At 34.2% G+C, this 23,672-nt stretch overlaps 2 protein-coding genes and 1 pseudogene across 4 annotated transcripts; 2 read left to right on the top strand and 1 right to left on the bottom strand.

Moving 5' to 3' along the window:
- Positions 1 to 6,544: 6,544 nt before the first annotated feature.
- Positions 6,545 to 9,767, top strand: LOC142631148 (large ribosomal subunit protein eL8y-like; annotated as a pseudogene).
- Positions 9,768 to 12,811: 3,044 nt separating this feature from the next.
- On the top strand, positions 12,812 to 18,551 carry LOC142631827 (SWI/SNF complex subunit SWI3A). The gene is made up of 7 exons (XM_075806148.1): positions 12,812 to 12,979; positions 13,848 to 14,419; positions 15,568 to 16,062; positions 17,122 to 17,291; positions 17,409 to 17,458; positions 17,733 to 17,896; positions 18,024 to 18,551. Exons 1-7 carry the CDS (start codon positions 12,892 to 12,894, stop codon positions 18,201 to 18,203), a joined length of 1,719 nt encoding a protein of 572 aa, XP_075662263.1. The 5' UTR covers positions 12,812 to 12,891; the 3' UTR covers positions 18,204 to 18,551.
- Positions 18,022 to 21,752, bottom strand: LOC142631828 (ACT domain-containing protein ACR6-like). 3 transcript variants are annotated; one of them, XM_075806150.1, is made up of 8 exons: positions 21,541 to 21,752; positions 21,309 to 21,379; positions 20,888 to 20,933; positions 20,674 to 20,788; positions 20,499 to 20,566; positions 19,647 to 20,222; positions 19,342 to 19,446; positions 18,022 to 19,159 (listed from the first exon to the last, which is right to left on the bottom strand). In XM_075806150.1, exons 2-8 carry the CDS (start codon positions 21,353 to 21,355, stop codon positions 18,818 to 18,820), a joined length of 1,299 nt encoding a protein of 432 aa, XP_075662265.1. In that variant the 5' UTR covers positions 21,356 to 21,379; positions 21,541 to 21,752; the 3' UTR covers positions 18,022 to 18,817. The 3 variants fall into 3 exon arrangements, with proteins under 3 accessions (XP_075662265.1, XP_075662264.1, XP_075662266.1); XM_075806149.1 differs by lacking the exon at positions 21,541 to 21,752 and having other exon boundaries at positions 21,309 to 21,468; XM_075806151.1 differs by lacking the exon at positions 21,541 to 21,752 and having other exon boundaries at positions 18,825 to 19,110; positions 21,309 to 21,471.
- Positions 21,753 to 23,672: the final 1,920 nt, after the last annotated feature.

The following is a 23,672-nucleotide window of genomic DNA, read 5'->3' as shown; positions in this document are numbered from 1 at the left end:
CACAACCAAATACTAAAAAATATTTTTCAAAGTATTTTTTAAAATGCCACCAAACACCTGAAAATATTTTTCTTTTCCAAAAAATATTTTCACCTGAAAATATTTTACACTTGGAAAACATTTTACATAGAACCAAACACAGCCTTAGAGTTAATGCATGTTACTTATGCTGCTATAGATGTGTTCAATGTTTCTGCTTTTATTATTTAGTAAAATTTATATTGTTAAAAATCAAATAAACTCCCAAGTTTTATAATTTGAAACACTAACTAAAAAAAATTGAAACCCTAATCATTTTACTTTTTTTATTCTTTGTTTATTTGTTTGATTAATTTTGTTCCTATTTTAATTTTACTCAGGAATTGAAAGTTGTCCAAGTGGGATTTTCAGTCTTCAAATTCAAAACTCCAACACCCCTGGTTTCTTTAAGGTATGATTTTTGTTTCCCTCTCTGTTTTGTGTTAAAAGTTGGGATTTTGTTCTTTTTTTGTTAGAGTTGATGAATGTTACTTATGTTGTTGTGGTGGTGGTTGTAGTTGTTTTGCTATTTTTGTTTAATAAAGTTTGATCACCAATATTTCTACTTTTATTATTTATTCTGCTTTTATTATTTATTGAAATTTCAAGCATCATTTTGAGCACCAAACTGGGTTCTGTTTAGTTTTATGTAGGATACTGTTATCTGGATTCAAGCACCAAAGATTTTCCTTTTTGGCTTATGTGATTATTATTATTAATTGTTGTTATTGTTATAATTTGCTAATATTTATATTTGATTTTTTTAGGTCATGGAACCCTCCACTAATGCACCATCTGTTTCTATACAAGCTGATGGTTCTACCGTTACACAAGTTAATGGTTCAACTGCCACCCAAGTTGATGGTGCTACTGTCACCCAAGAGGTTGCTACTGCAATCAAAGTTGAAGGTACTGATGGTGAGTTGCCCCCAGTTCCACCTAGCAAAGTGAGTAAGACTGGTACTGGTAATGGTAGGAAAAAGTCTTTAGCTTGGAATAATTTTGAAAAGTAAAGGTAGATGAGACTGTCACTAGGGCTATATGTAATTATTGTAAAAAATCATATAATGCTGATAGTAAGAGTTGTGGTACTAGTAATTTGTTAGCTCATGTGACAAACTGTCCCAAATACCCTAATAGAGAAGATATAGGTAAAGGAAAGAAAACCTTAGCTTTTGAACCCAAAAATGATAGAGATGAAAGGTTCTAACTTGTGTCAACAACCTTTACTGTTGAGGCTTCTAAAAAGGCACTAGCTGAAATGATTATAATTGATGAATTGCCTTTTAAGTGTGTTAAGGGGTATGAGTTTAAGAAATATGTAACTACCTTACAACCTAAGCTCCGTCTAAAGGATATTTCATCTCGTTAAACTGTGGCTAGAGAGGTGATTGAAATTTATAATAGTGAGAGAGAGAAGCTAAGGAAAACCTTGAAGGGTTGTAGGGTGTGTCTTACTATGGACACATGGACTTCTATTCAAAATTTGAATTATACATGTCTCACATTTCATTTTATTGATGATGCTTGGAAGTTGCATAAGAGAATTTTAAATTTTTGTCAAGTTGAAGATCGTAAGGGGGAGACTAAAAGTAGAAAGATTGAGATGTCTTTGCGTGAGTGGAGTATTGATGGCATATTCATTTTGACAATGGATAATGCTAGCTCTAATTTAACCACAATTAAATTTTTGCAAAGGGTAACAAAACATTGGAATGAGACAGTTTTAGAAAATGAGTTTATACATGTGAGGTGTTGTGCTCATATCCTAAATCTCATTGTTGGGAAGGGTTTGAAAGAAATTGATGTATTTATTGTTAAGGTGCGTGAAGCTGTGAGGTATGTGAAGTCCTCACCCAATAGAATTCAAACTTTTAGGAATTTTATGGAGATGTTAGGTATGGAGTTCAAGAGTCTTCTTTGTCTAGATGTACCTACTAGGTGAAACTCAATTACCTCATGTTATAAACTGCTGAAAATTTTGAGAAAGTATTCCTTTAAATGGACTTTGAAGTTGATAGTTATTCATCATATTTTAGGACCAAGGAAGATAGTGGTGGTTTGGGATCTCCTTGTATGAGTGATTTTCAAAATTGTAGGGCATTTGTGACTTTCTTGAGGCTTTTTTACAATGCAACAAAGAAGCTCTCCAGCTCTTTGTATGTTACCTCAAATGCCTTCTTTGATGAGATATTTGTTATTCAGGAGAGTATTTCTCACTTAGTTAAATCCCAAAACACCCTCTTAAAAAACACAGCCACAAACATGCAAACTAAATTTGAGAAGTATTGGGGGGAAGGTGATAAAATTATTCCTCTTTTGTATGTGGCTATGGTTTTTGATCCACGAAAAAATTGAGGTTTTTAAAATTTTCTTTTTCTGAAATTTATGGGAATGCAGTGGGGAAAATGATGGTTGATAAGGTGAAAGATCTTTTGATGAAGTTGTTTAATATTTACTGTTCTGTTAATTCTCCAAATGTGCAAGAACCAAGTGGGAGTAAGAGGACAGGTGATGCTAGTGATCCATATGTGATGGTTTACTCTCGATATGAGCTTTTCTTGGAAGCTGAGCAATCTGTAGGTTGTAGTAATGAGGTTGAAAAGTATTTGGCTGAAAATTGTGATGGTAGAAAGGATGTGAATTTTGAGGTATTGGGGTGGTGGAAGGACAATTCTAGTAGGTACCCACTGTTGTCCAAAGTGGCTAAAGATGTGCTGGTTGTACCAATTTCAACTGTTGCATTTGAGTCAACATTTAGCACCCGAGGCCGCATTGTTGATCCATTTCGAAGTTCTCTCTCTCCTCTCATGGTTCAAAACCTTGTATGTGCACAAAATTGGTTTCAAGTCACAATTCCGATTTCTCATCGTCAATCAAGGGACGAGGTTGAGGCATTAGAGGAGGAATTTCATGATTTAGGAAATATGTTTAAATTCTGAAACTTATTGTCTATTAATTATTATTGAATGTCTCATGTATTCAAACAAATTTTAGTTTATTATATTTATTTCCTTTTTTTTCCTAGTTTTAAATCAACAATCATCATCAAGTGCATCAGCAAGTACTAGCTCCAAATTGGGTTCTAGCTCAGGCAAACGACCCTTAATTAGTGTTGAAGATTGATAATTGACTTGGTATATTACTGCCTTTGGCCTTTTACTATTATAAACTTGCTGCCCTTTCTATTTGGTCTTATATTTGGTAGTAATGTATTATTTGTTAAATATTTTTTTGTCTTTTGTAGGAGGAATCATTTATTTTGTAAAGGAGACAGCCTTTTGGGAACATTTTGGAAGTTTTTTTGTAAATTGTTTTTCTAACAATACTACTTTTAATACTTATAGAAAAGAAATCCTGGTCAATAGGTTTTCTTTTCTATTAGTTATATACTTATTAACTTGAGTATTTGTCATTTAATGCTTGGGAAAAACTATGTTTTTTAAAATACCTATGGTATTTCATAATTGTAATTAATATTATTGTTGGGAACATTGTATAGCTAGCAAGCTTACTGCCTTATGATTTATGCCTTACGGTTTACTGCCTTAAAAACTTACAGTGATCTAATTTCCTTCTCAGCCTATATGGCTTACCTATTATATATCCATGTGTGTGTGTGTGTATATATATATATATATATAGATGGAAGTATTGCAGTATAAATCTATAGCTTATGCTTGCTGCGGTTGGCTTATATGTTGTTGGAAATATTACTTGTTGTGTGGTTGGCAGGTGAAGGTTTAACATAGGTGTTGAGATTGACTTTTATGTCTGTGGGTTTCTCTTGAATATATATGACTTGTGTTCAACTAGTGGCTTACTGCCAAGTGATAAAAATAGGCATGTTTTGTATATCGTGTTTTGCTATTTTGTCCATGTTATTTTGCTATGTTAATTTTTTGGAAAGTCAATGTGTGGCTGTTTAACAAGTCACAGGTGGTGAAAATAGGATTCGGTGAAAATATGATTTTTTGTGTTGTTAGTTGTGTTGTACTCTTTGTCCAGGTTTTACAATATATATTGATGTGTTCATTTTTTGTGGTCAGTGTGTGGATGCTTAATAGATGTTGTAAAAATAGGTTTATTTTGTGTGTTGTGGCGGGGTATTTTGTCCAAGATATTTAATGCTTAACAGGTGGTAAAAATATGCTTATTTTATGTCATGTGGTGAGGTATTTTGTCCAGGATGTTTATGTTCTGAAGGCCCGATGGATTTATAAGTGGAGTAGTTGCTTAATTTAAGTTTATCTTGAAGGCCCATTTAAAAAAAAAAAAAAAAAAGTAAAAGGGAGGCCCAATCTGTTTTAAATGGAAAATACTGAAAATATGACACCCAGGTAATTTTTAAAACTATCAAACTCCTTAATTTGGGCTAAAAAGGCTGAAAAAATTGAACTAAAATAAATTTCATAGAAGTCCAAAAATTGGGCCTAATTAATGGCCCAAACCCACCTAACTGATAACTCTAACCTGCCCATCTGGTGGCCCAAAACACCAGGTCCGACCCGACTATTTGGTCGGATACGGGTCGAAGATCCAACCACCCGACCCAAACGGGTCGATTTCGGTTCAGGTCCAAACTTGAACCGGCTCGACCCGTAGACAGACATAGTTTGAGCTTTAGCTCATGGGAAAGTCAAAAAAGTTTGAACTTGGCTTGACTTGGCTTGATTAATTAGTCAAGCCAAACTCAAACTTAATATCAAACTCAAACTCGAGCTCATGTCAAGTTTTTGAGCTTGAGATTTAAAAAAATTACAATATTAAATGCTTAAATCTCTAAAATTAATAAGAAAATAAAAGAAAATAGTATACTCATTTTATCATGCATCTAGTCTTACTTATGATTAGCTATTATTCAAATTAATAATTTACATAATTAAATTCATTCATTCATAATTTATTGTCTATAGTTTCAGCAATTGTTCAAAATACAATTTTTGCATTCACGTTAAATGGTGAAGAACTAGAAAAATACCTGTTTGTAACTATTATGAATGAGAAAATACTAACATGTTTCATAACTTTACTTTAAATGATTGATAGGAAAGGATCATATTGTAGCCTACTTAATTATTTATTTATTTTTAAATATAACTATAGTCTAAAGTGGTTTTTATCAGTTTAAAGGGAAGAAAAAAATTAAGATAATATAGGTAGTGGTCTCATGTTGGCCATGTCATTATTAAGATATGTGTAATGAGTATATTTAGCTAACACATATAAATTTATAAATGAGTCTATACTTGAATTGTTGTGTATCAAGCCCAATAGCTCATGAGCTTGTTTATGAACAATTTTTTTTGCTTAGGCTCGGCTTGTTTAGTAAACAAGCCTAAAACTAAGGCTCAAGTTTAGCTTATTTATAAATAAACAAACATAAACAAGTTTTTTATCGAGCCGAGCCCGAGTTGTTCATGATTGGCTTGGTTTATTGACATCCCTAATTTCAAAGCATCTTCTTCACAAATTACATGTTACATCCCAACTTAGTTACTTTTGCTACTACAAACCTTCATAGTTGCCCTTGGTGGTTAATAGCATTTGTATAAGTTGCAATCCCAAGTGCAATGGTTGAATGGCGAATAAGTAGTTTATTTTGCTTTTGCTAACCAATTGATCCAGATTTTAAGCTTTCAGCAAGTTTCAGTCTGGTGTCATTTCAATCCATACAAAAGAGAATATAGTTCTTGTAAATACTCAAATATATATCTTATTACTTTATTCACTTATGAGCACAAGGTTAGGAACTGAAGATGTGGTTTTTAGCCATCCAAATATTACAATTGCATCATAATCATCAAGGAGAAAAAAAGTGTTAATCTTTAAAAAAAAAAAAAAAGAGGGACAAAAAGTATGATTATTAAGTGTGTGTTTGCCTAGAAATTAACTTGAGTTTTGCGTTTTTGTCAAGGTCCCATGGCACTGTTCACGACCCAGCCAAACTTGTAAAAACACAAATTTCTAGGTAAATCCTGCGTCCCACTGCACTATTCATAACTTAAAAATTATTTTGTTACAATGTTTTCACCAATAAGTTTTTAGTTTTCAACAAAATAAGCGGTATCCAAACTGATCCTAAATGTGCGTTTGGATTTGGATGAAATTATAAGTTATTTTATTATTCAACTTATTTTTGCTACTATTCATGGGTCCACTGCATTTTTTAGTATTATTCATGAGTCCATTGTACTATTTCAACTAACTTTTACCTAAATCTACAATACTTTCGGCAATAAATTTTCAATTTCAGCAATAAATTTTCAATTTCAACAAAATAAGTGATATCTAAACAGACCTTATATCAAGAAAATAATATCAGTGGCCCATATCACCAAAACTGGGCCAATCTCTTTTTACACCTTTCACAGATAAAGCCCAATTCTGTTATTGCGGGTCGACCCGTGGGTTTGATAATGGAGCTTGTAAAATGACCAAAAGAGGCAACGAAGACATTGATATTACCAATCAGTCCTCACTTCATATAAAAACCACATTGTTTTTTCTTCTCTACCTATTTCCTGAGCAGCAGCAGCAGCCAAGGGTTTGTGTAATACTAGGGTTTTCCTCAGAACTATCAGAAATGGTAAAAACTCTTTCTAATTCAAAATCTATGTTTTCGGATCTACGTCTGTTCTTTTCGATTTGTACACTTGTTTTTTTTTGTTCCTCGTTGTACTGTTGTTGATATGAATACTATTGATGATATTTCAGTTGAAACAAAACGGTGCATATTTTTTATTTCAATGGAAAAGTAGTGTAGGAGCTTTTTTATATATATGTTTTTGTTTTTGTTCTGATTAGTGATTCAGTTATGGACTGTGAAAATCTTGTTATTAGAACAAATTTTTGTATTGTTTGTAGAACTTGAACATGAGGTTTTGTGTGTATTTCTGAACATTAGTGTTGAAAAATGAATGGTAAATAACTATTGTTTTACTATGTTCTCCACATGCCTCTATGTATTTTTACTGGTCTAGCCGGCTGATGGGGTGAATGCCCCTGGATTATCCGGCAATTTGTAGGTTTCATTGGGTTGAGGTGGGGCGAGGCGAACCCAAATTGCATTATTTAGGAAAAAAATATGTACGTAAATGACCCTGTGTGTGTTTATAGTGTTATAAATTGTGTTCACTGCCGTGTCCGGAAAATGGATTGGGGTAGAATGATGATCAATGTAAAATTTAATCACATTATTATGGAATGGTGTTTAAGTGGGTCTCGAAACCATGGCCTTGTCTCAATCAAATTTCCACTCTGTGTGGTTATTTGTTGTTATTTGGATTGGTAAGATAAATAGTTAAATACCCATGTAGTGTCTTAAATGCAATCTATTCGAATGTTGTGGTTGTGGGTTTGAGAGCTATTAGATGTTATGTGTAAATTACCAATAGAAAAATGAGGCAGAACTCATTGGCACTTTGCGTTATGATTTATTGTGCCTCAAGAAGATGTCTAATATTATATTTTATGTTTATTCAGTAGAGAAAAAGAACAGAAAAGAAAAACCATTATAAAAAATTGAGGGACTAGTTTTCAGTTTTGTTGAACTGCCGTTTGTTAATTACAGTAATAGTGATTTAGGTAACCTGATAATTTCAATGGGTATATGGTTTGGTGTTTGATTTAACTGTGGTGGTATTATTATTTGTAGGCCCCTAAAAGGGGTGGAAAAGTGTCAGTTGCACCTGCTAAAAAGAAGACTGTATGTATTTTTTTGTTAGGTGTATCTTCTTTGATTAAGAATAATTTTTTTGCTACATTTTGTGGATTGGTGTCTGTTCTCACATTTTGCATGTTGATTTTGATCTTGTTTCTAGGAGAAGGTTTTGAATCCATTATTTGAGAAGCGTTCTAAGCAGTTTGGTATTGGCGGTGCTTTGCCTCCAAAAAGAGATCTGCACCGATTTGTGAAATGGCCTGTGGTTGTCCGTCTCCAGAGGAAGAAGCGTATCCTTAAGCAGCATTTGAAGGTCCCACCAGCATTGAACCAGTTCACTAAGACCCTGGACAAAAACCTTGGTAAAGACCCAGTTATCTTACCTAGGCAGTTGCTTAATTTACATTTTCTGGTATTGGATTGTTTTAAAGTACAAGCCAATATCAATTCATGTAATATTGACCACCATCAGAAAATAGATGATTAACTGTTAAGAGAGAATTTAGAAACCTTCATTTCTCAGCACCTTCCCTTTATCTTGAGGAAAAACAAAATTCATAGAAAGCTTGACTTCACTTTTGTACACGTATAAACCCTATCCCGCATGGTACAAGTGTCAAGTGCAGAATATAATCATTTTGATAGTGGATGGTATCAATTTCTAGGAAGATTTCATTTAACTGGGCAATATTTTATATTCTGGGTGATTTTTCTCATGATCCCTAATAAAATTTCCTTATGACTGGTGAGGCATGAGACAACTTTGGGGAGCACAGATGAGAGAAAAATAGTGGAATAATGGCTTTTGAGGGGGGTAGATTAGATGATAGGGTTTTTTTGGTGCTGTGGGGTTATGGCAGCACATATGATGCTGATTAAGTGGTTTGGGATTATAAGTTTGGCTGATTTTTTTCTTTGTAAGTTATTTTATTCTGTAGCAGGCTTTGTTCATGTACTAGTTTATCTGCATGTATGCATGTCACCATGTGTGATTTCTTTTCTAAACCATGACAATTTTTTATTGATTTGCAGCAACAAATTTGTTCAAGTTGCTTCTTAAGTACAGGCCAGAGGACAAATCAGCAAAGAAGGAACGCCTTTTGAAGAGGGCTCAAGCTGAGGCCGAAGGAAAAACTGTTGAAGCTAAGAAGGGCATTGTCGTAAAATACGGACTCAACCATGTTACCTACCTGATTGAACAGGTTGCTTAACTAGTTGGTTGTTATGATTGTATCATCTTTATTCCCCATGAACTTTGTTGTCTGCTTGCATTAAGTTTTTCCGTAACTTATGCCAATGGTTAATTTCTCCTTTGCAGAACAAGGCACAGTTGGTAGTTATTGCTCAAGATGTGGACCCAATAGAATTAGTTGTATGGCTTCTAGCCTTGTGCAGGTTGATGGAGATCCCTTATTGCATTATGAAGGGGAAGTCACGTCTTGGATTGGTAATTTATGTTTCATTTATCTGGGTATCAAATTTTGATCAAACATTTCATGTCAAGTGAATGATTTATATATGTTGATTTGCTTACAGATTGTCCACAAGAAAACAGCTTCCGTCTTGTGTTTGACCACTGTCAAGAACGAGGATAAGCTGGAGTTCAACAAAATCCTAGAGGCAATCAAGGTAGATTAAAGTTGCAAATTTCCTATTTTAATCGTCATTGATTATATAGTAGTCTTGCTAATATATAAGCTACAATCGATTCATTCTAATTGCTGTTTCAGGCTAACTTTAATGACAAGTATGATGAGTACCGAAAGAAGTGGGGTGGTGGGATCATGGGATCCAAATCACAAGCCAAAACCAAAGGCGAAGGAAAGGCTTCTAGCAAAGGAAGCTGCTCAGAGGATGACTTAGGAGTATTATTCATCCTTGGGGGACTTTCTCTGCCATTGTGTTTTTTTTTTTTTTTTTGGTCTTATTGGTTAAACTTCTTCTATTTAGTTTCGTGCTGCATTGAGTCACTCTCTAGTCAAGGAAGTGATATGTTTTTTATACAACTTTAAATACTCCAATTAGCTATCTTTTTTGATTATATATAAAGATTTGTTTTGAATGATCAACATGTTGATCACATTAAGTTTGTTAGCTATAAAAATGACCATTGGTGTGATTATTTTGTCTACTGAGGTATCAATTTGTCAGTAGACAAGGGTTTAAAACCCTTAGTCCCTTGCCGAACAATCTCTCTAGTCTCATTTAGTTTTAAGCAAGTAACTAGATTCATGATATTGGCATTGCTTGTCCTAAATTGTTTGTGCAATAACCTTCTGACATTTCCCCTTGAATCCAAATATGTATTTGTAAGCCTTTTTTGGCCATAATTATGTCCAGGAATGGGCTGCCTCTGCTAATTTATTTGAATAAGAAAGTGGGGATAGTCGTCAATGCAGTTTTCTTGCCCTTGGTACGTTGGGCTTCTGGATTATCATTCTCTCGCCTTCGTTGTTTATGTTTCTAAGTATGAATGGATGAAGTTTATAACTGTTAACCCGTTCGGTTCAAAATGAGTATTTTTAGAAGTGTTAGTCGTTCCATTGTACTGAATGGACATAAAATGATGTTTAATTAATTTGAATAACAAAGACACTGCACCAGGGGGCGATAGTCACTTTACAAGTATAAGTGCTTGTGGGGTGTGGGGGACAAGGGTCGGAATTGAAGTATTGAAGAATGAGCTTTTACATAAACATTTAGATTAGGCTAAAGACAAATTTCTATTTTGTATAAAATTAGATTAAAAAAAAAAAGGTGGGTGAGGTTCCTTATCATATTATTTATATATATATTTTTTATTTTTAGAAACCCATATTAAAGGCCACTGCCTTAAAATTGGTCTCAATGAGTCAAACTAACATGGACTTGATAAGACTTATAGCTCCTCTAGAAAATAGCAAATTTTGTTCATGAATTCAATGGATGTTGTCTCAGCAATTTTTAAATTATTAATAATTAATAATTTTTTAGACTATTGTATAATATAGTTGTATTGTATACTAGGTTGAATAGATGGAAGGTCAAGATGTAATGAAAGGGGGAGGATATAAGAAAAATAGGGTTTTTTCATAGAGGGGGATCGAGACATAAGTATCAAGAACTAGAAAAGAAACAAGAAGAACATTGAGAGAAAAGAGTGAATAATACTATTTTTGTATAACTTTGGCTTCCTCGAGCTAGCTTGTATAGAGATATTAGCTCATCTATTCAATAATATCAACCCTTTATTCCTTATTTTCTTTCTTGGGTAGAGCTTCCTCTTGTTGTTTGTTTCCCTCTCTTACAAATTTATTGTTTTGGGCTGGGATTGAACTATATAACTCATTGTTCTAAGTGGGCTTGGGCCGCTAGTTCCTCTGATCCTTACATATAAAATGGAAGTTGTACATAAAAAAAAAAAATCTTTTTTTTATTATTATTTTATACTAACCCAACCCCTCTATGACAAATTTCTAACTACCACAATTAACCTTGCTAGAAAAAAAATTCTAGAGTCGCCATTGTCATGATTACATTGTTATACTTGGCAAACTTAGGCTTGAACCTGACTTATTTATTAAATAAACCTTTTCCTAAACTTAAGCTATTCATAAACATCACAAATGAGATGTTGGTGAACATAATGCGGACAATACCCAATAATTCCAAAGTCATTATTGAAATTTTGAAAGTAGATAAGTAATAGTTAGTATTATAGACTTCGTAGAAAAGCTATGACAATATTAAATGGTCGATCATGATCAAACTTCAATAAGAAGTCACGTATATACTAGCTAAGCAATAGTCAGACTTTGCAAAGGAATCTATAATAGTTAATTGTCCAGCAGAATCAAACTTCATTAGAAATTACAAATATTACTGTGGGGTCAAGCCAAATGGGATTGTGCCTGAAGCAAGTCATAATCTATTTATATATATGTAAGAATGAAAAAGGATAGTTTACAATGGGAGATCCAAAGAGAAAAATATCTTGAAACGAGATGGTAAAGTAGGAATAATGCTTGAAACACACATGCAAACTGAGAAATTGGATCATCCAAAGTGGCTATGAGCTCCAAGAAAAAAAAGAAACCCAAGAAAATGTGAAAGTGCGCATTTTGCAACTGCAGCTCTGAGCTCCATTTTGCAAATGCACGTTTTCTTAAAAAACCCAAAACGCAACTTTTAACAAAAAGTTGCTTTTTGAACCTAACCAAACGGGCTTTTTGGGCTGACGTTTTCAAAACCCGCTTTTTGAGCTGGAAAAGTTAAAATAAACAGGCACTTAAACATGCAACAATGGAGAAATTAAAGTTCTTTGTGGGCTCTTTCTCTCTACCTATCTCTCTCTAATTTTTCTAAACCCCCTTTCCTTTGGGGTCTTTCTCTATTTATATTAGCGTAAATAATGAGCTTGTAATGATGAGGCCTGTTTTGTTAGGTGTTCTACCCCATTTTTAGAATCATAATGAGAATATGTGTTTAGTTCACTGATTAAATTGGTCACTTTAGCAATTAATATTTAGGTCCCTATTGTCCCCTTCTAATATCGCCACTACAGTTACTCCTTATGATTGGTGTCATACCTGAAGGAATGTGCTCAGCTAGGAGCACATTCTTAGGTATTGAAATTCCTCAATCACATAGTTCGAGCAATGTCTCCTTAGCAAGCCAACTCGAGTGTTTTTCTCCTCACTGAATGCAGTTGGACTAAACGAAACTCATTGGCATGACTCATAGTTTGACAGGCTAGGCTTGACTAGGTCTCTTTCTTCTACTTGACCTTCTCTATTGCCTATAAGGCATTTGGACAATGGCTAGTATCGGTTGGACAATTTATATTACCCCACAATTACTATTTTTTTTTACAATTTGAATAGTAAGATTCCTTCCTAAAATTAAAAGAAAAAAGAAAAGTAAGTTATATATATAAAAAAAAAAAAGTTCATTTGAGGAGTCTCATTGCAGTTTACCTTTGCAACTAGGCCTAGTTGGGCCGAACTGGATCTCAATCCTAGCCCCAAATCACCTCGCTAAAAACGACACCGTATTTATAGCAAAGCTAAATTTTGTTGACTTGGAAAATCTCATCGGTCCGTGACCACAACCTACCTGCCCAAAAAAGCCTAGCAAAGCCAAACTCACCAAAAAAAAAAAAAAAAAAACAGATTTTTATTTTATAAACGATTCAAAAGAGTCAGCACCCACGAACTCAGTCCTGGTCCGAGATGGAACTGACTCAACGCGACCCGAGTTCTAAACCGCTCCGACCCGACGAACCAGAGCTCGACCTCTACACCATTCCAAGCCAATCTAGTAAGTCTCTCTCTCTCTCACTCTCTCTCTCTCTCTAGAAAACCCTAACCTTCGCTCTCCATCAAAACCCTAAATCGCTCCCTCTCGTTCCGCAGATTTCGATTCCTCGATAATTTTCCTGGTAAAATTTGATTAATTCCTTAACTTTTTCAGTTACATTGTTCAAATTTTGAGTCTTTCGTATTCGCTTCGTGAAATTTATAATTTTTTTTTTTACGTGTATGTTTGATTTAACGGGAAAATTTGATTTCTATTTCTCTATTATGGTTTCAGTTACAATGATCGAAATAATTTGTCATTTGAAAAGCTCGGATAGTAGCTTATGAATAATTTTCTGCAGAAATTTAATTCTATAATTGATTGAATTTTATGTCTGTTTGCGAATTTTTTCCTGGAAAAAATTTGCTGTGAATTTTCCGGTAAAATGTGTGGGAATAAAGCAACTTTTTTTTTTTGGTTTTATTTTAGGAGCAAAAAAGAAAAAAAATTTGAAAATGTTAATTGTTTTTGTCAATTTAGACACTTAAATTGAATTTCTCAGGTTGGTTTAATCGCTCTGTAGAAATTAATTTCTGCAAAATTATATTTTTTCAGCTACAAAGATCGAAAATTTGGCATTGAAAAGTTTGTATAGTAGCTTATGAATAACTCTCTTTAGTTAATTTTAGCTTTGTGATTTAAATTTTTTTTTTTTAATGAATTTTATGTGTCCGTTTGTGATGATTTCCCTGAATATAGTTTATCATGAATTTTCCAGTGAAATGTGTGGGCATAAAGGGACTTTGTTATATTTTAGCAGCAAAATAAAAGAAAATTTTGAAAATTTTAGTTACTTTGTTAATTTTAGACATTTGAATTGAATTCTCAGGTTGGTTTTTGTGGGACGAAATCCATGATACTGAGAGAACTGAACTGAGAGATTTCTTTGATGGAAGCTCATTTACAAGGACCCCAAAAGTATACAGGGAATACAGGGACTTTATCATCAATAAGTACAGAGAAGAGCCTACGAGGCGGCTTACTTTCACGGATGTCCGGAAATCACTGGTGGGTGATATTAGTTTGCTACACAAGGTGTTTAAGTTCTTGGAGAAGTGGGGGTTGATAAATTTCAGTGCTAATTTGGGTAATAGTAGTAATGTTAGTAGTAGTAGTAGTAGTAGTTTGGTTGTGGTGGAGGATGAGGAGGATAAGGCTAGGGTTAAGGTTGAGGGAACTATCCCAAATGCAGTTCGGGTAGGGGCATCACCGAATTCGCCAAAGCCTATTTCAGCGCCCCCGATTGTGGGGGATAGTAGTGGGAATGCGGTTGAGAGTGGATTTAAATTGCCACCGTTGGCATCGTATTCAGATGTTTTTGGCGATTTGGTGAAGCAGAAAGGGTTGGTCTGTGGGAATTGTGGTGGCAATTGTGATTCTAGTCACTATAAATATACCAAGGTAATTTCGTGTGCTCTTGTGAGTTTTTGAAGTAGATTACTAATTTTTTTGCCTTTTCTTGATATATATATATATATATATATATATATATATATATCTGTGTGTGTGAATTTATGATCACATTGGTTGGTGGAGTAAAATGGGGTTTTCGATATTTGCAACTTGCTTACATTACAATTTATTTTTAATGTTATTTATCTTTGTCAGCTGCGCTTTCTAATAGTACCTTGATGTTGTAGTTCTTTTGTGTTTACTTTTGATCTCGGTTATGTTTTCAATTAGAAATTGCTAAGAAATAGGGATTGGCTGTTTCTGCCAATTAGATGTCTAGTATGGTCCAGTTACTGTCATTCTAGTCATACTCTCATTGGTCAGGTCTTTCTGGGAGTTAGTTTGTACATTTCTTTATGATTTGTAGACATTTGCATGAGTGTTGTTGGGGTCAGACGTAGGTTGTGTATCTTTGTGTATATATAATATTAGACCTAAATATTTGTCTTTGATTGTTTATGCTAATGAAAAGTGCGGGTTGAAGTGATTACAGAACTAACAGCTAGTTATGTGTTTATTGACATATATTTCTTAGACCATCATGATTCTACATATTTTCCATTAGATGAAGTTGAATTCTTTTATAAGCATGGTTGAGCGTTTGACACGAGTGTCATGACCTCAAATGCTCAAATTTTATAAAGGAAAAAGGTGTCTTACAAATCATAAAGGAACTGTTGTAGCTAGAGAACTTATTAAGATACTATGCCTTAGTCTTAGTTGCCTGAGCAGCACTTATGTTTGTCTTTGTTACAAAATTACAACTACCTGCTTAGCTTAAGACTTAAGCAGGTTGTATGCTTTGTGGTTCAACAGGACCAAATGATGTGCAGGTTATTTATTGCTTACATTGCATTGATTAAATATGCAAATGGGACAGTGCTCTGAGCTTTATTTAAATATTCTACGTATCAAATAATGGCTTTCACTATTGGTGGTGAAATAGATTCGTCATAACATCCTTTTTTTCACCTCTTTTGGCATGATCAGTGTATAAGTCCAATCTCTCTCTCTCTCTCTCTCTCTCTGTGTGTTTTTTGTGCTTGATTTTTTTACACTAAAATTTTAAGTCCTTGTTCTAATTGCTTCATTGACAGGGCGAATTCATTATTTGCATAAACTGTTTCAAAAATCAAAATTATGGGGAGAACAGGTCTATGGATGAATTCAAACAAATTGGGCATGTTGAAAACAGTAGTAATCAAGGAGCTACGTGGACTGAGGCAGAAACCCTACTTCTTTTAGAATCAGTTATGAAGCATGGGGATGACTGGGAGCTTGTTGCTCAAAATTTTCAAAACAAAAGCAAACTTGATTGTATAGCGAAACTCATTGAACTGCCTTTTGGAGAGCTTATGTTGGGTTCTTCCCACAGATATGGTAATTTTGGTGGCCTCAATGGCAATAAGAATGGTGCAAATCCAATTCAGTTATCGTCATCTGAGCTTCATGAAAGTCTCAAAATAGAGGGTCAATCTCAAGAACAGATAAATGAAAAAGAGCAGAATGGAGATGCTGTGGACGAATGTCCTCCTTCAAAGAAACAGCGGATCACTTCCCTTTCAGATGCAGGTGGTTCACTTATGAAACAGGTAGGAGACCTCCATTTTTTTTTTTTGCAGAACTTAACAGCAAGCATTTTTTTTTTTGGGACATATAATTATTATTTTTAATCTGGCTTTTAAATTGATTTATCGCTGTAAAGTGAGTTTTTTATTTAAATTCCATTTATGTAAAAGTGCTTGAGAAAGACAAAAAGTTGTGAAATGTGCTTAATGATTTGTAAAAAAAAAAGAAAAAGAAAAGTGGCACACAATTGATGGTGGGAAGAAAAACAGAAAAAAGGAGTTCTTTTATGTTAAATAGTTATGAAATATTTATTACTTTTCTTTCATATACCTAATATATATTGGCCAATGAACCCTGACTCAAACCGCCAAATGACACTTCCTCATCCCACAGCCATGGGTGGAGTGTGCAGTCGTGGGTTCAAAAGTCAAAATCAACTAAGTGTGCATGTAATTTACTAATATAAGTTATTGCTTTTTTGTATATATAGAGGGCATTTGGATCCAAGTTTCTGCGTCCACGTCCGCGTTTTGCTTCTTTTTTTTTTAAATTTTTTTAAAATTTTTTTAACCCAGCCGCAAGGTTTGACTTTTCAGCCATGAACAGTGCACAAATGCACTGTTCATGGGTCCCACAAATTTTACTTTTCAGCAACTTTTTCATTAAAAATGGGTCTCACAGTACTATTCACACATTTAAAAATTATTTTGCTACAGTGTTTTCAGTTTTCAGTTTCAGCAAAATAAGTTCTATCCAAACGGACTCATATATATATTTTTGTTACTTCATGCTAGGAGCAGTTGCCTTGTTTAATAAATGTTTTCTTACTTTTCAAAAAAAAAAAAAAAAAACTAGTATATATATACCTAATAAATTTTGGTTAACTGAACTTTGCTCTTGCAATTAAATGAAGAGAATCACATATACCATTTTAATTCTTTATTGGAAGATTTTTTACTTATCAAAAAAAAAAAAAATCTTTATTGAAGTTTTTTTTTTGGGGGGGGGGGGGGTTGTTGTCAGACCTTTTATTCTTTTCCCTGTTATTACCCACAACAAGAAGTTAATTGCGTTTCCATTAGGTAGCTCTCATCTCAACCATGGTTGGTCCAGAAATCACTGCTGCTGCAGCTGAGGCTGCTGTTACAGCGCTTTGTGATGAAAACTCATTACCAAGAGAGACTTTTGACGTTGATGAGGATCATATTTCTAATGGGATATGTTCTCCCACTACAAGTTTCGAGCAAGAGAGGTTATTCATTCATTCCTTCTTTCATTAATTATTTACCTTTTTTCTGATGCCTTTGGGAGTATTTATTTCCCTTTATATTTGTACTATGGTTTTTAAATATTCTCTTATCTTTTTCAGAGTCCTTCAGGATGAAGATTCTAAGCTGAAGGAAACGTCCACTCAATCAGGTATGTGTTGTTAGGTGCAAAGATGCGGATGCTAGTCTTCTGAAATACATTGATTTTTCTGTGCTTTTCCCCCACTTTAATCCAAAACATAACATAATGTCAATTCAAAGAATCCTTGTGTTTCATAATTTTGCTTCATTCCTATGTGGCTGCCTGATATCATCACCCACACTCACTATTGCTAATTATCTGGTCATCCATTTTATATTATTCTATTGGGTGATTGATTGTTGGATCATGTCTCTCCTAACCATATCATATGAACTTCATACAGAAACTCAGGATACATCCCTAAAGAGTGATGATATACCCCTAGCTGTGCGAATTAGAGCTTCCATTGGAACAGCTCTTGGCACAGCTGCTGCCCGTTCTAAATTATTAGCTGATCAGGAAGACAGAGAGATTGAAAACTTAGTCGCAATCATAATCGAGACACAGGTGGCTCTTAACCTAGGATTTCTGTTTATGGTTCATATGCTTTTCAACTTTTTTCTCTTGTTGAAAACGTGCCGTTTAAGAGGTATGTAGGACTGATAATTTATTCTTTGCTTGAATGCATATGTAGATGAAAAAATTGCACCAGAAAATCAAGCATTTTGATGATCTAGAGCTGATAATGGAGAAGGAATATACTGAAATTGAAGATCTAAAAGATTCTCTTTTAGCTGAGCGGATTGAAGTTTTACAAAGGGCAGTTAATGCTGGTATCTCTAGATGGAGGGATCACTTTGCTGTAAAATCTTAAGTCTGGTAGTTTATCTATGTGGAAATTTTTGGTTCACATCACCTAGGAGGAGAAGAAAAGATGAGATCCAAGATGAATCTGAAGGATATTGATTTATCCTTTGATGGCTAGTTCTTTTGGTCTAGCTGAAATTGCTTGTACTGCCAATTGTAGTTAGGCATACAATTAGGGCTGTTGAACACTGATCTTGTAACCATTAGACATTAGTTTCATTTAACCTCTTTAGAAACGCCCATAGCCCAAAATTCATTGCTATTTTTGTATTCTTCTTCAACCCTTCTCAATCTCAATCTGAAGGTGTCGCCTTGATTTTACATTTTTTTATTTATTGAGAAAGTTGATTTTACATTTTAAGTGTCTAGCATTTTCATTGCCATGACTTTGTTTTACACAATTCCTTTATCAATACTGTATAATCAAATTTTACCTTATATTTTGTACAATTTATTCGTTTCACCCTGTACAAAAAAACATACACACAGACCAAATAAAATGGTTTACAATCATTCCTAGCATAGATGGTGACTATAAGTCTATAACATGATTCTGTTCTGTCCCTAGTATAGTTCAAGAGGCAGCCCTCAATTTCCCTTCCAAGAAAGAGCATGAGCAAACTATGGGTAGGATCTCATGAGCCCAAAATTTTGAGAGCCAAGACTTCTAAAAAGGTTTGTGAAGAGGAAACTTCTTGCCGTCTCCTGAGGAAGTTTCGGAGACACATTCAAGTTCCCTTTAACCTGTAATATGTTTTGTCCTATCTGTTGCTTAATCAAACCAATGATTTTGGGGTCAACATGTTTGCGATACACATCTGTGACAAAGAAAGTGTCTTTTGCTTTTCCACCCCTCGTTGAGATCTCTGCTTGCCTAATGCACAAACCATTTTCACGAAATATCCTGGTAATATCTGAAAGGAGTCCAAGTCTGTCATCAGTGCACAGTTCTAATTCCAGTTCCTGCACCAGAGCTCAATTCTTAGAAAATGACAAAAACAAAGGATGCTTCTCTAAGTGCCAAATTATTTCATGCATTGGATGTATCTGTCGTCCCTCTCACAGATGTGAGATCCACACGTTGTGAGAGAGAAGATACATATATCCAATGCATGAAATTCTTTACCCTGAAGTCAGTTATCTACCTCAGAGGCTCGCCTCTTGATGGCTGCTTCAAGGCATTCTATAACGCGTTGTCGCTCAGCTTCTGAACTTACAGGAAGCCCATCCGTATGTCTAATGTAGTATTCCTACAAGGAAATGACTGTTATTACAAAGGTCTGACTGGATGAGATTAAGGAAATGTGCAGAACTGGAATAAAATTCATAACGTGTATACTTCACATTGTGAGACAAATGAAGATAAATTGTGCATCTGGCATATGCACATCTCTCTAATAAGTTTAGACTCAGTATTGTGAGAGAGATGATTAGTGAGTTTTAATCTTACCTGGTAAGCTTCCATTCTTTCTGTGATGACTGTCCCGTGGAATACCACATATTGCATATCTGCTAGAGAGCAGAGAGTGTCAAATAAAAGCTTTGGCCGGTCTTTGGATCTTACAGTGACGACGGTATAGTCTCTATCATTGCAATCTAATACACACACATGGTTTCTTGAACTATGCTTGACACCTTCAAGCCTTTCAAAATCCCTATCAGCAAACATCATCTGATGTAATCTTCTTTGTGTGTGCATTATCCCAGAGGAGGATATTTTCAATCTCGGCGTCTTAAAATTGCTATTTACTTTGAGGACATTGCATAGCAGTTCATTCATCATGGAGAGATGTTTTGGATCTTCAATTGCTCCTCCAGTTTCCTGGTCTGTGACATAAATAACAGCCGCAGCTCTAGAATTGTGTGTCCAGATTTCACTGTTTACCACATTGCATCTTAGGTCTGTGAGCACTGCAAAAATTTCGGACAACAACCCCGGCCTGTCGGTGCTGGTTAGTTCAATTGATGTGTGCTCCTTGCAGGGCATTACCCCATTTAGCCCTCTCAATGCATCAGTTTCAAGAGTCTGCAAAATCGATCAATAAGTTTGAGGATGAAATAGAAGAATATAGAAGTTCCAAAAAAATAAAAAAGATAGTGCAATCATGCAACAAGGTGTAAATAAAAAGAGCTTCATAAATTCAGCATATATCATGCTATCGTGTCCAAACCAATCATGGAAGCAAAGCAAGCTTTCACATGAAACTAAGGGTAATCTTGAACTAAAAGGACTAGAAAATTTGAAATATACCAACCAAATGAAAAGAAGGAAATTGAGGAATAGTTTTCTGTGATCACTTACCTTCTGTATATAATTGAGGAACCCTTCATCTCTAATTTTGTTCCCATCACAGTCAGTCACATTAAATACTGGAAATTGAGAATCAGAGTGAGAAATTAGAGAGAGAAATGAATGCTTTCTAACCATTTGAAATTGTAACAATAGCTTCCAGCAGGGAAAAAAAATGCAAGCGTACCATCCATGAACCATTCTCCATCAGAGGAGATGTACGCTTTTGTTATGATGAGGTTCAAGTCTGAAAGTACTTGGACAACTTCAAGGAGTAATCCATGTCTATTAGCACTAACAACCTGAGGGGAAAAAAAAACCCCAAAAACATATTACAACATTATGTACATAACATGACAGTTCAGTTTGCCAATTAGACAATGGAGACCAGGAGGACTTACCTCTATAATGGTGGCATGTTCACAAGATTCATTGTCAATCACAACTCTGCAACCACAAAAGTTATGTCAATTGTGCTATAAATCTTTAAAGCTCAAAATTTTGAAAGCAAGAGAAGTCCAAAATTCAAATCCAAGCTGCAGGCTGGGCTATGTAGCAAAGTTTGATTTACTAACTTATCCAATACCATACATAACATGCAGAATATATAAACAAGTTCAGAGTTAGCCTATAAGAAGTTCTAATAGCTCCCACAAAGGCAAAATAAGTTTCTTTTTCAAACAGTTCAATTCATGTCCCAAAATCTAGGACAGCAAAACACAAGCAAAATCAGAGAACTTTTTTTTGGTCTCTAAAAAAAACACACCCAGAAACCGATTTTTCATAAAGATCATATAAGCAAGAAAGATAGAGTTCCATTACCTTGTGGGGTTCATTCTGCTAATAAACTTTGCATACACATCATCCATTGTTAGCAATCCCAAACCTCCCGAAAAGCCAGACTCAAACTACAAAAATATACCACAACTAAAAGAGACACAGTGTGTGAAAAACCAAAAAAAAAAACAACAATAAAGGAAGCAGTGTGAACTTAGTGAAGTGCATGGCCGTTTGAAATTTAAATATAGGAGCTGAAAAGAGTTAATAAATGGCACAGCTAACCTACAGAGCAACTGTTCTGTAACGTATAGAGCTGGAGCAACCGTGTTTAGTTAGATGGACAAAAGTGTTTCATGGAAACAGTTAAAGCTGCCAAACTGGATTCTTAATTCCTATATATATACACACACATAGCTGTGTCCGTACACTGCTTAGGAATTTGAATTCACGTGGCTGGCATTACATGATCATTTTCAAGTTCATTAGAATTTACAGGGTTAAAATTATGATAATGAAGCAGAAATTGTATTTATTTCTGTACCAAGCTTCAATATTTTTTTGTTAAGTTAAACTTTTAGCAAATAACCAATTAAGCTTTTCCTTAATTGGATGACATAACAATGAGATTGTGAAATTTCTAAGGCATAGATAAGGCTAGGGGATATTGTAGTTTACATTTGAGATAAGGACAAAGAAAAGTACAGTGATACATATGTTAGCTTGACAATGCAGAATTGCAGATATGAGACTATTCAACTTACTGTTTTTTTCCTAATAGATAAAACTGTGACAACAACTAGAGTGATCTTAAAACAACAAACGTGGCAAGTCCAAGGATACTGGATCTTTTTGCTTTTGTTTGTCTCAAACTTTCTATATCATTGTAGGTTTTAGTTAGTGAATCTAACAATGTTTTCTTGTCACATATCCCATCTGTATATGAAAACAAAAACTATAATCTTAAAGTGATAATAAAAAAAACAATCATCAAATGCCATAAGTTTTTTTTTGAAAGGTATTGAACTTATGATGTCTGCTTTTGATGATTATGCTTTTTATCATCAAATCAAAATATTAATCGATTTTTTATGTAGGTAGGGATTGAACCCCGGATTTCTTATTCAAATGCTAGAAGTTAAAAACCCATCATTTCCATTATTATTATCTTTTTAGGCATGATAGACTTTTCTGGCAGGGTTGTTCCAAATCCAGTAACTTTATATTTGGGGAGTTGTTGGGGAGTTGTTTGGATGCTAATTAATAAACCAAGCTTCTATTCACTATTCAGCAATAACTTTGGATTACACTTCATCAAATTAACTTTCTAGAAGAGGTGACTTTTTTTCTCTTTGGGTGGAAAATAAAATTTTATAGCTAGGTTGGTTCTAAAAGTGTGACGTGTTTGAATCTGAGCCTCAAGATTTCTCAATTTTAGCTCACCTAAATGCCTAATTAAGAGGCACACAGCTATTTTTAGCTGTAGCATTCATTTGGCATAGTTTAATAGGTTCTGTTTTAGTTCGAGCAGTACAAGTGCTACACCACACTAATTAATTGAGAGAGAAAAATAATGATGTGGTAATTAATTACCTCAAGCTAGCTAGTTATTATACCATTGTGAACTACGTGTATCATTTTTTTCCTGCTTATTCAATTGCAAAAGGTCCATCACAGTCGTATCCAGCTGGGGTTTAAATTTAATTCTGGATCAGATTTCTTTATTTACACTTAATTGAAGAAAGTTGTATCATCATTTAAAATATGCTAGTATAATACCACCTCTTTCAAGTTGATTTAATGACCGAATTAAGTCATTTGTTGTTAGAGTTATGCTGCACTTAGAATACTTTTTTTTTTCTTTCTCAAAAAAATAAAAAAAAGAATACATTTTTTTTTTTATCATTAGACTAAGGCAGTATTTGGTTTTCGATGTAAGTGGGATGTGAATGCTAGATCTTTTAAATGGCGACAAGAGACTGTCCTAGTTGAACTAACTGGAACCCACTGGATACATTGATGTAAATTCTAGCTTACATCATTAAGTTAAGACATCTTTCGGTTTTTGGTATAATTAAGATTCGAACTCTAGATATTTTATTCGGTGATAACTGATAAGAGATTGTTTTAATTGAGTTAATTGGAACCCCCAAATACATTTACCTAAGTTCTAACTTATAAATTGTTGTATCAACTTTTATACAAGATTAGAAAGTAATTCCAAATTTTATCATATTATATATGTTATTTACGTAATACCAACCATGTTCGTTATCATTTTATTGTAGATTATTCTTTTCTTTGTTGTTATCTAACAATAGCCAAGATGAATCATCAAGTTGATCAAGGTCATATCAAGGTGTAAGGAAATTTCTGAGATACTTCTAGCTGAAGAGATTGTTGTTCAAT

Source organism: Castanea sativa, chromosome 4, assembly GCF_040712315.1.
Source record: "Castanea sativa cultivar Marrone di Chiusa Pesio chromosome 4, ASM4071231v1".
In the NCBI taxonomy this organism is placed as follows: Eukaryota; Viridiplantae; Streptophyta; class Magnoliopsida; order Fagales; family Fagaceae; genus Castanea; species Castanea sativa.
This window is presented reverse-complemented; position numbering and strand designations above follow the sequence as displayed.